This window comes from Athene cunicularia (genome assembly GCF_003259725.1).
Source record: "Athene cunicularia isolate RWA chromosome 2 unlocalized genomic scaffold, athCun1 chr2_part1, whole genome shotgun sequence".
Lineage (NCBI taxonomy): Eukaryota > Metazoa > Chordata > Aves > Strigiformes > Strigidae > Athene > Athene cunicularia.
Window position 1 is genome coordinate 107,161,993 of NW_020799095.1, and position 12,873 is coordinate 107,174,865.

A 12,873-nucleotide genomic window follows, 5' to 3' on the forward strand; every position below is an offset into this window, starting at 1 on the left:
AAAAGTATGTATAGAGATTGTATATTTACAGTGCAGGGTTAGCATGTAACTTTGCCTTCTCTGTAGGATATCACACTTTCTAGTGTTTTCCTTGGATAACTCACTTTTTAGCCAGTGATGGTTTTGACACAGAGGTTCATACAGCCCTTCTTTGGGGTAGGAAAATCATCTTCCTATCTCCTGTTGTGAAGAGGTTGGTGTGAGGTTTTGGAGCTAGTTGATGCATCTTAGAAATAGGGATGTGGGAACAGAAAGCAGCTTGTCTTGATTATTTGCATGTAAAAGGGACCAGGAAGTAGAAAAACAGGCTTTTAGGCTTTCTTCCAATACCAAGTAGTAAGACTAAAAAAATGTGCTGTTTCCTTTGAAGTCATCATATTCCACCATCTTAAGAAAACACCTGTAATATAATGTAATCAAGGAACAATGGGTGCAGCTACACTAGTCTTCTAATTTTGATCAGGACTGTATTTTTTAAGCAAGTATCATCATCATCATTTCCACTTACCATGCTTTAGTTCACATCACAGAGCAGTTTTGGAGTGTCCAAATTGAATTCATTTAGTTTGAAACTAAACCAGAATATGTTCTTCACATCCCTGCCTAATGCAGTCCAGTTGTCACCACTGACATACAGTCCTTGGGATCAAATTGGAGCCAGGCTGAAGTAAAACCCTTTGAGACATGTACAGCATAGATGCCAGGTCCTTGGCACCATGTTTCAATGTACAGGTCTGTTTCTGTTGGCTTGAAGTACTTGTTACTGTGAACATAGCCAATCTAACCTAGAGAGCCTCCAAAAGGAGAACTACTGTCACCTCCCAGCAGCTGAAGATAACAGCGTGCAGGATTCATTGGCTGCTGAGCCTGCAGAAGAATTCTTAACAAAAGAGCTTTTCAACCTTCCAAACATTACTGATTTGAGAACAATTGATGCCATCATTATTGGTGGGTTGAGAATTACAATACTAACGGTTTTGTTGAAAAAACTAACATAAGAACAATATCCACAAGGCTACTTCTCAGTGGATCATCAGTGAAATAAGCATAGCTCTAAGTGGCTAGAAATTGCACAGGTGTCCTCATTACCCATTCTTTCTTATCAGCTTTAATACTTGAAATAGTAGGAGAAATGTTACTAATTTTGATATAATTTGTGAGTCTGTATTTACAATACAAAAATCTAAATTACGTTTTTAGGACATTCTAACCAGGTGGTTGGTCTGGGAAAGTGAAACACTAGCCAAGTCTGATCATACAGTTACTGGCAGTACCTGCAGTTTAAGCGTAAGAAGAAACTGTGACAATTTCAGCACTCTCCGGCAGCTCGTAAGTAGAAGAGGTGACTGAAGTTGGAAGAAACTAAAACTCTGAAGAGTCACAGACAGTGGTGATAGTACGATGGTTCCGACACTTAAAAAAATATCATGTATGACATTTTTAAATGGTCCAGAAGAATACCATGATATGATTTACTGACAAATACAGTGTTTCACAGTCATCAACAGTATAAATGACATTGCCTTTTCTAAAAGCAAGATACTAAAATTATGTTGCTGAGAGATTTATTTTTTTTAGGTGCACACATTTCCTGTTTTCACTTTTTGTCAAACACCCCCATATGTATTAATTGTCTTACCTGCCAAGAGTCTTGTTAGCTTTCTGTTGTTGAAAAGGTTTTAGTGCCAGCTTTACTTAGTCACAGAATGGGTGAGGTGGTGGAAAGGCAGCTCTGGAGACCACCTAGTCCAACTGCCCTGCTTGTAGCAGGGTCACCTGCAACAAGTTGCTCGGGGCTGTTGCTGGTTGGGTTTTGACTGTCTCTGAGGATGGATGGAGACTCCTCAACTTCTCTGGGCAACTTGTTCCAGCACTTCAAAACCCTCAGAATAAAAAAAAAAAAAAAATAATTGAATTTCCTGTATTTCAATGTGTGTTTCCTCTGTATTTCCATTTTCTTGTGTCTTTCATCCTGTATGTCAAATACTTTTTCTCACAACAATGTTTAAAAATAGTGTATATGGTAGTTACTGTGATACAGTAATGATGGACTTGGCTTATTGGACAAGAAAAAGGTAGGTAAGTTAATCGTTGATGAAAGGACAAAGGTTTTGATTTATGACATTTACTGTCTTAAATACCAAGTTGGTCTGAAATTCTGTCTGAAATTGCTGAGTGGATAACAACATGGGCTGGTTTTCTGTGCCTGCGCTCCTAACTTGGCTGCTTCTTCAGGTGGTCTGGAGTCAGGTAAGAAAACAAAGAATATATGTTCTTTATATGATTGAGTCAGCAATGCAGCTTAAGATGAGTTTTAGAGGAAAAGACTTAAGTATGTTGCTTTTGCAAAGTAAGAATTCTATTGTCATCTTCATGGAAGAGAGAAAGATTTCTGTTTCCTTGGAGTTTTAGTGCTGCTATTTTTAATAGGCCTGGCTATACATGTGAAAAGCTTATCTTGCATTCCCCATCTAAGCAAAATTCCACCAGTATTCAAAGTAATGTTACCAGAATAGTAAATCTGGGATTAGAACCAAGATAAGTATTAAAATTTATTTTGCTACTCCATATTTGAATGGAAATAAGATTTTTTTTTTTTTTCTGTAACAATATATTTGATATTGAAATTGATGCCTTTTTAGCCACTGGATATAATTATAAATGACTGTTCTCTGTTTCTCCAATTCAGCTGAACTATTTAATGCCAAAAAAGTAACAGCTGAGACTTTGTGTTTTCTGTCTTTTGTAGAGAAATGCGGCATTTTGCTCACCTTTTGATAATTTATTGTAGAGGCCAGGAATTTTGGTGATACACAATGTAATCAGTTTGGAGAACAAAAGCCACTAGGTTGTTGAAAGTTCATTTATAGCTAATAGAAGTCTATAGCTTCAGGGTAATCTATAGAGTAAGGTATTAGTTACTGTAATATTACTTTAGTGGAATAACGTTATCTATTTTATGTTATGCAACATAACTGTCTGATTCCATGAATCCATCTCCAGTATCTCACTGTGGTAGCTGTATCCTTTTCCTCTCCACTAACTCACACTCATATATCTCTTTAAGTCAAGAGATCAATTTCTTGTCCCCAGCTTTCCCACGGTCCTCCTGTATACTCCGCTACCCCAACCCCACACTTCCCTTATATTTCCACTGCCTATCATGACTACCTGTTCCTCTCTTCCCAACCTTTTGCAAACTCAAGTCTCAATCTTGTTTAGATTCCTCTACAGGCTTTGGTAAAGCATGAAATAGGTGATGCAAACTGCTAACTAACATCTGCAAGCTATCACGCATTGAAGTGACTTGTAATAACCAGCTCATGTGTGAGAGAGGGCCTTCTGATCGCTGGGCCTAATTATTTCATTTCTATGTGCTTTATGGCCAGGAAGAGCTGCTTCTGTATTTCTGCATGCTGGTATACTAAAAGTTATATAGTCTGGAGAAAACACTGGTAAGTTAAGGTGTCTCATCTAAACTGGTTGGCTGAACTCCATCTGAAGTCCACAGTGAGGAAGGGAAATTTTCATCAGTTGATTTATCACGTCCTTGAATAGCTGTCCAAGCTAGGTGAGGTGGATCATCTGGAAATGCCAGGGTGTCATGGTGGTGCCATAGCTATTTTAGGGACAGATTAATTATGTATGCAATTACTCATTTGTTTTTCCGCTGATTACTGAGTGAGTCTACTTACCTAGCTTTTATGTGACTAAAATAGGTGAGATGTTTCCCACCCGTTCAAGATGCACTTGAATTATTTGGCGGTTAAATGTGTTCACAAGCCATGGTTTGACCAACCTTTAATGTAATTTAATTCACATAAACTATGTCTGCTGAAGGTAAAGACTAATATTATAAATGTTCAGAATTTTTTGTGTGTGGAGATTTAAAAATAGCATTGATTAGACTAAATTAGGTTCCTCTTTGGTACACCACAGGTAATATAATTTTCCTCTGTAGATGATTGTGAACTGTGAATTTGTTGATTATTTAAAAACTTTCAGAGATGAGAAACACATCGCATAGGTCTCAGTTGTCAGGCTGGTGTTGAGACAGAAGCCGTTGCTACTCAAATGAGTAATACTTGTACACAGAGATACTCCTTTTGAAACTGAATAGTTTGCTGTTGAGATTCACAGGACTAAAGGTCTAGTTTTGTTGAGAAGGAAGTGGAAAGGAAGGGATTCCTCCAGTGTGAAACATTCAGTGACAGTTTTCAGACACTGAGGACCAGCCTGGATTTGAGCCAATTGTTGAATTTGGTATTCTTCAGTCACGGACTCACGTTTTGGTTTGTGCACCAAAAGTGCTGCTGGACTTAGTTACATTGATTTCAGTTTGTGAGCTTTTGCTGCTGATAGAGGAGCTTTACCATTAGCTAGCCAGTTTTTACCTTTAGGACAGTTATGCTTTCTGGTTAATTGATATGGGTATGTTGTAGTTTATAATTATTAAAACTGTAGAAACATTTTACTCTCCATTAATGGCCATAAGAGGATTCAACATATATAGGTATGATTCTTCTCCTCCATCAACAATCTCTAATGGAAAGGATGACAGTGTGATTTTAATTTTTGAATACTGCAAACTTTCCTTGTCGTTTTTTCCTTCCACGTTAGATAGAAATCTGTGTGAGAATGGGAGTTTAAAAGCAAATTAAATCTTTAAAATATATGTTACACACTTTGCTCATGTACTTTCAGCTTGTTTTACAAGCTGCACTTTCATTTCAAAACTTGAATATGTGGACTCGTGGACTAGATACTATCATGCATATCCAGTGATAACGAAATGTAATGAGAGCACATATGGGCAATAAAACTTCAGAATGTAAGAGGACTCTGTTGATATTGCAAATTTATGGATGATTTGTGTGGTAAAGATATTTTGATTTATTAAACTGTATCTTTATACAGTTATATCCTTATTCTTTTTTTCTGAAGTCCCCATCCTTATTTCTTATGTATCAGTGTGAACCTGAATAATACCAGTTAACTCAGTGAAATGTGAGATCAAAATCAGTCCTTCAGCATTTGAATCTGTCCAAGTCTGGAAACAGTTTTTCAATAGATTTGGTCACTTTTCCACAATGACACTGGGTTTTTTAAGAATCAGGTAGCTTAAAATCTACCAAATTTTGAAACGACCTAAAACTGTGAAGTAGTGAAACAGTGCTGTTTCAGGAGAAATTGCGTCAGGAAACAGTTTCTACTCAATGATTTTTGTAACCAACACTTGAAGGTCAAAACCTTTAGGCTGGGCAAGGACATATGTGGGTGGCAGTTTTCATTAAGAAAATTAAGAAGCAGAACAACTTGGTTAAAAACTTTGCCTGTTTATATAATACTTAGATATTAAGCATTTGATTATGCCAGCTCGTACCAATTAGACATTATCGCTCTTAAACCTATAAATTATAGTTTCTACTTGGTTATGCAAAAAATGGTTTTCCCCTCTTAGGCAATCAAAACAAATGATCAAAATCTGACAAAATCTGTGAAGCAACAGTTTGAACTAGTTTTAGTTCAGGTGAATCAAAATGATAAAATGAGATTTTAGGCTTTTGTATTTCCAATATTCTTTCTGCCATTTGCTGAAGTTTTCACAGAACGGTCATTTCAGGTTGAAAATGAATCTTTCATTAAAAAGCTAAAATAGGACATTCTGACAATTTCAAAGCTTTCTTTCCAAACCTTTTCCAAATGAAGACATTTCATTGACGTGTTGGGTTTTTTTTTGTGTTGGTTTTTTTTTCTGCATTTAGTTAAAGTTTTTGTATGAATGACATCAGTTTTAGGGCCCCCAGTTATATTTGCTCTCAGAATTGTTCCCATCATTATTATATGCCAAAAGTCAGATCTAGAAGAACATGTGCATTTGAATCTCTCTTGAATATTCCAGCCATACTATTTTCTTATCCTTCATACAGATGGTAGAAATTATCAAGATTAATATTCTTGTGGACTGCATGGACTTGATTTTTGTTGGTTTTCCACATTCTGATTTTGTACTGTTCATTGCTTCTTATGGAGGTTGCAGATGCTTATCACACTAGTAAAATAGGTCCTACATGCAAAACTGAAAGTATGAAAGATAACAAATTACTTACATGGAGAAAGAAAAACAGTTTGGGGGTGGAGGGGAGAGAACTATAGTAAAAATAAAAGTAAAAATCCCACCCTGCTTTTTAAAATTGCTGTTACATATTACCATTTGCTGTATTTGTAACCTATATCATCAGAGCTTAGAAATTAAGGGTGTTTTTTACCTTCAGTTTGTGAACTTCCTTTCAAACATACAAATACAAGACTTCTGGTGAGAAACTGAAAAACTCACCCAGCAACAATTGCTGTTCATGATTTTACTCACTGCATGAGAAATAGTTGCATAGTGTTACGTCAAGTATGTCCAAGTCAGTCCAAAATGAAGTATATACTCTAATAAAAGAGTATAGATTATATTCTACAGTCATGTTATGGCAAGAAAAAGTGTGCTATGTATATTTCATTAGAGCTCATTATGGTCTGTGGATTTTGCACATTTCTGAAAGAGTCTTTGAGCTGGTATCACTTAGGTAAACGAGGGTCCAGTTAAGACACTGAACTGGGGCTGAAGTGACCTGGACTCTTTACCTTGTCCTTCAGAGACTTGCTGCAGTGACACCAGACTACTCGTTCTATTCTCCCATCTTCAGCTTTATGATGGAAATTTAAACGTAGTTTCCATAGGTTCTGTACAGCTCCTGTACTTGAATCAAGCAGTACTTGATTTCATAGAAATAATGGATTCTTTTTTCCTGTTCATGAAGGACCATTCAGCACTGCCTGAGTTGAGAGAAAAATGGTTGTGAAAACTTCACAGAAGCGGTACTGGGTGACTGACTTGTTGGGCAGCCTGAAGTGGGGAGAACACAAAGCTGACACATACACAAATAAACATTTCCAGTCAAATGAGGAGGCAGTGGGTCCAGTCAATCCAATACAAAGCCATGCGCTAAGTGCTGTCAGTTGAGCTTAAATCGCATCTCTAATACTGTTGAGAGAGTAACACGAGCTGCATTTCATTATATGCCTTCTAATAATATCTTTTTTTCTTCCTCCTCCCCAGCCTGTTCCAGAGACAACTGGTGAGTTCTCTTTAGAGATCTATTTGTATGCACGGGAGGCAGTCAACAAAACCAGCTGCTCATAAACATCGCTAGGACAGACACAGATTTATAATTACTGTTATTGCATTAATTTTCACACTTCATAAAGATAACAGCAAGGGCTAATGCCCTACCTCACTTGTCTTTTTATTTTTCAGAAATAGATGTAGATGGAGGAATTGATCAAGACATCTTTGACATCAACGAAGGTTTTTTTAAAATTCAGTTTATCTTAATTTTGTGTGTGTGTGTTTTTCATTATGGTAGCCACAGATCAATACAATAACTGAATGTTAATCATCTTCCCTTTAGCTTTAGGACTAGACCTTTTTGAGGGAGACATCAAACTTGACAGGGTGAGTTCAAATATAAAATATAAAAACAGAAATGTGTCATTGACTTATGCAATGTAAAGTATCGCTGGCATGGAAATGATTGATGCATCCTGCTCCTACTAACAATAAATGCTGTTTATGTAACAATAAACTGAAAATGTTTGGGGACGGATTTCTACAAAGTGTCATAGACAGGGAGTTGGGTGCATTTGCAGAAACATTATCCAGAATAAGGTCAGTTTAGCCATTAGATCAATATTATTAGCTTCTCATTTCCTTTACTGTGTGGTTGTTTTTTTTTTTTTCCATTTGAACTTTTAAGAGATTCAGCAGCACTGATCATCATCTGGACAGGTTTATATAAAAGATTCTTCATTTATCTGTATATTTATTATGAGCCAATTAAATTTACAGACCAGTGGTGCAAAACCTTCATCATGCAAGTAGATTCACTAAAACCAATAGAAAAATTAGATCTGTAATACCACATTTTAAAGGATCTGTTCAATGTCCCCATCTGATCATTTTAAAAAAGGAATTAATTACATAACAAGTCGCAACTCAGAAATACTTAGTAGAAACCCCCAAACTCTCTTGTACCCTGAAAGTCAAAAGTGGTTTACTATCACTTTTGGTGAACTGCTTTGGCCTGAGCATATCAGTGGAAGCAAGCACAGCACTTAAGGGCACAGAAACAAGCTTACCTTGTACTCCTTACATTATGAAAAATTACAAAATATTTAATTTCTGTAGAGTTTTCAGGACTGTAGCTCTTAATGCTTCCCACGGGAGCTGAAACTCTCTGCATGAATACATCAAAATCTCAGGTAATTTCTATGGAGAAAATGCTGCAGAAGTTGAAGACACCAGTAGAAGGGAGCAAAGAGATTCCCAACCCAAGCCTTAGACCTCCAAAGTTTTTGAGCTCTTTGATTTCTTGTATCTTATATGGACTTGTAGGAAACATGCTTTGTTTTAGCACTGTTGTAGTTCCTGATACTAAATCACTTTTTACTGAGGACTGCATACTTACTTTCTTTCTCTGATGCAGAAACGAAACTCCATCATTGGTGACAACTATCAGTGGCCCCATGTTATCCCCTACGTCCTTGATGATAGCCTGGGTACAGTATTTGCCCTTGACAATGTCTGTATGTCTTGTTGATTGACATGTTAGTACAGGTTGATAAAGATACTGTGGCATCCTTTCCTCTTGTAAGTGTAGAGCAGACCATTTCCCACAGCGGGGCCTGGGTATGCACAAGCAGGGTATACCATCTTGGTGTTGGTGCTGGGTCTCACCTCTTTTCTTGGATGGTTCTTATCATGCCATTGCTATGTCCTAGCGAATTGATTTGGTTTTAAAAGCAGATATCTGAGACATGAGACTCTACTAAGCAGAAGAAAAAAGCAGGGCACCGAAGATCTTTTTCAAGCCAGGAAGCTTACCTGGCTGTTTACATCATCTGCAGCACTGATGGCAAATTGGCCTTCTGGCAGCCAATGCAGTTTGCAATGGCCCATTGATGAGTCCCCTAATGTGGGCCAGGGACACACCATAGTTTGTCTCCACCCCTTTGAATCCACCTGGCTGTGGCTCTGCACAGCAGAGGTGAGTGGTGAGACAGGGACCTTGAGTTCTTACTGTATGCCACGTGGGGAGGTTGTGCCCTTGCTGAACAACATTGGGTCATCTTTCTGGTACATGACAGGAAAAAAATAATCACCCACCCCTGCTTTAGATTCAGATCTAAACTGGGTTGGAACCATGCAAGTTGCTTAGAGGAGATATCCCAGATATGTTAGCAGCTCAAGTCCTGGAGAGATTCTGAGAGATCTGTAGCCTGCGGTCTGCACTAAAAAATCCAGTGTCTTTGTTCCCTATGTATTTAATACTTGCTCGCATAAATCTAAGCAAAGTAAATGAAAGGATTTACAAAATTAAGAACCATGCAGTATCATATTTTATGTACTCATCACGTCCTATTTTATACATAAGTACCAAAGAAAGATTATCTGGAAACAAAACAAGATATAATGTCACAACAGCATAGTTTATGTATTTTGGGTCCCTACTCAGGTCTTAATCCAGCAGAAGGCCTGCTTATTTTGATCAAAGGTTGCTGGAGCAAGACCAGCCCTTAGGACTTGCTCATACAGATAATAGTACAAACCTCTTGGCTCAGTATTGACAAGAACACTGTTTGTGTTGCAGAAATGAATGCTAAGGGACTCATCCTCAAGGCATTTGAACAATATCGACTGAAAACCTGTATTGACTTCAAACCTTGGGAAGGGGAGGAGAATTACATATCTGTGTTCAAAGGAAGTGGGTAAGAGGAGTAATGTAAAATACCTTTCAACCTGTTTGGCTTCAGGTGATTTTCATGGCCAGTATTCACTCTAAAACTTACATATCTGATTATAATTTTGTATGTTTGTTGTTTCCATTTTTCTAGGCTTTTTTTTTAATCTGAAAAATGTAGTTTCCAAAACAGTTGTTACCTTGGTAGTAATGAACAATTTCTTGCTGATATTTATTTTTAAATATAAGAGGAATTGAAGTCCTTTAAGAGGTAATTTTCTGGGCATGGTAAAAGATATCAGAAACAAGCCAATTATTTTCCTGACTGATCTTTGGATATATGGAGGATCACTTTCAAATGGTCATTCTTAGTACACCTTAGCTTTTAGGAAAAAAAAATAAATCCCAGCAGAAATATGGTTGTTCTGAGACAATTAATTTGTTTGACTATAACAAATGGAATTGCATTTGAACAATGTGACACCAGCATTCAGATATAACAGTGATATTTTTAAATGCTGTGTAGCACAGAGATATTTTACAGAGGTTTCACTTTATTTACCTCTTTTGATGAAGAGTTATGCTATTTCACCATAAAATAAGACTTCAGTAAAGAAGTCAAAATTGCCCCAACTGCTTCCTTTTCTAAGATAGTCTCTATCCAAATAGTGCAACAAGAACAAATATATTCTCCAGTCTGTGCTGAACCATTTCTCTTTTATAAAAGGAGATCAGGAAAAGCTTGATAGCCTGGTGAGGAAATTTACTTTCAGAAAATCATTTCCTGATATGAGAATGCATTCATAAATGGGAAAAGATTTTCTGATAATGCTTTGCTTTCCCTTTGGCTTGTTCTGAGATATTTGTAGCAGATAATTGTTTCAAGATTTCTTAAAACAATTTCTTCAGCTCTATATATTTGCTGCTCTTCATGCTGTATGCATGACATTGAAGCTCATCCCTAGAAGATGTGTAAGTGGAGACTTAAGGAGTAATGCATTTTCCTGTGCTAATGACTCTTTGCTTTTTGAGCCAAATGGGAAACTCATGTAGCTGAATTTTTTAGTCCTTCATCACACAAAGTATGCATTGAATTTGCTAATAATTGTACCTGAAAAAGAACCACTATATTTAGCCTATGGCAACTAAGAGACCTTTGCACAATGTTTCATTTATATGTCTATTAAATATAGATGAGTCATGATGATGAAGACAAGTCACTCTAGTTGGATAACATATCTTGCCCTCACTGCCTGGTGTGTTGTTTGCCCTGAAATGTTTCTATCATCTCAGCTGACACATCTGTAAAACAATTAATGCTCAGCAGCACTTTTTAAAAGATTGGAGCTAAACTGCAGTCTCCTGCAAACAATGGTCCAGTTTCAGTGAGCTAGCTTCAGGCTGTATAAAGAAATTCTATCAGGACTGACCCTGCATTAACTGCTTTTCATGTCACTTCATTCCTCCCTTCTGATATAATGGAACAAGGTGAAAGGTGGGTAAATGAACCCATTTCCCCTCTGCCATCCCTAATTGTTTTTTTTAAACAGCTAGGACTCTTCTAACTGCAGACTTCAGTCCAGAGGGTACAGTGCAGACAGGAGCATAAAGTTCCTGGCAGCACCAGCTGGATTCATAAAGCTTTGTCTCACCATGAAAAAGTTGATGAAGCATCTTGCTTTTCCAATCCTGGCTTGCATCTGTAAAACAGACAGAGGAGGGTGGGGGAACTTTGTGTCAAAAGGATTTGTAGTAGGCTGTGAAGTCCTCATCTGGGTTATCCTTTTGAATTCAGATGAAGTCAGCCACCGAAGAAACCAGCTGCCATTTTGTTGTGTTGACTGCCCTTTGTAAAAACACATTTGTAGTCTCTGATGTACATACAGTGTCATCAGCCCCTGTGCAGGGAGCCTCTCTCTGTCCACATTCTTCACCTACCATTTGCCAAGCCTTGGCTACTGCCTGTATTATGTCAACAGGTAATTTATTTATAATGGTGAGTAAATGTACAAGTAAGGTTTTCTTGCACACAGCCTTTCACCTCACCTTCTATTCAACTCAGTGCATCTGCAGCAGAGGTTAGACTGTGGATCTGTTTAAAGACCTCTGCTTAACTCCATCCTGTGTGCTGAGCAAAATACACGAGGGATGCTTGTGAATGACAGAAATGTGGGAGCATGAGATGTGGCAAGTGCCTGCAAAGTTCACAGAACAGTCTGAGAACTTGCATTTCTTCCTACTCTTCTCCTGAAGAGCAGGATTCCTTCAGCAAGAAAACTGGCATGGCGTGGTAGAATCAAATGGTTAGCAGACCAGGGAGCATCAATGCCATCTATAGTATTTCCACACGGAAAATCAGGTTTTCATGGAGCTCCCCTGGGAGGTCACTTCAACTCTTTACCTCTGTGGCACATAACAAGGGGAACCCATGCAGAAGTGGACTGATAGAGATCCCTGGCTAACCAGCTTAGTGCTGGTGAGTCAGTGTCTGTATGCTGATACTGGTGATCTGTGGTACTATAGGAAGTTAGTTACTAGCAGGACATTAGTATAAAAGTGTGCCTGAAATAAGTGGCATCATCGCTACCGATGGCATTTACCTACTTACAGCTCACCTTCCAAAAAGAATGCCAGTGGGATTATTCAGAACAGGTACTTCCCTGTTCCTCTAGCCTCTGATAGAGCAACTAGCCATGCAGAAAGCATTGAATCAGAGGAGATACAGCTCTCACATGCTTGGGGAAGCTGGGATTTTTCCCCCATTTTCTCCCCTCCTGAAGACACTGCTAACATGGGATTCTGGGTGCCCATTGCTTTGGAGTGCCCTGTCCCACTCACTAAGTTTTATTCTCAGTGCTGGGTGGCACAGACCATATATTTACTCCCTCTGTGGCTGCAGAATGATGGTGTTGTAGGCATCTGACATTCTGAAGACAAGGGGAAGCTGCATCCCCCAGTGTTTGGATGCTAATTTTGCCAAGGGTCCTGGATGTCCCTGTAACCTGCTGTGCACTATGCAGCAGATGTGAAGCCAGAGGCAGCTGCTTTGGTATGAGTTGGACTCAAAACTGTGATGGACTTCTTA

The 12,873-nt window shown here is 38.1% G+C and overlaps 1 protein-coding gene across 1 annotated transcript in view; it reads left to right on the forward strand.

The window, feature by feature from the left end:
* Positions 1-875: 875 nt before the first annotated feature.
* The window catches only part of MEP1B (meprin A subunit beta), a 28,190-nt gene continuing 16,192 nt past the window's right edge, over positions 876-12,873 (forward strand). Inside the window, exons 1-6 of the mRNA XM_026842058.1 lie at positions 876-948; positions 7,109-7,127; positions 7,307-7,357; positions 7,461-7,514; positions 8,539-8,607; positions 9,699-9,816. Of these exons, the coding sequence (XP_026697859.1) occupies positions 934-948; positions 7,109-7,127; positions 7,307-7,357; positions 7,461-7,514; positions 8,539-8,607; positions 9,699-9,816 (326 nt within the window). The 5' untranslated portion in view covers positions 876-933. The remainder of the gene's footprint in view (positions 949-7,108; positions 7,128-7,306; positions 7,358-7,460; positions 7,515-8,538; positions 8,608-9,698; positions 9,817-12,873) is intronic.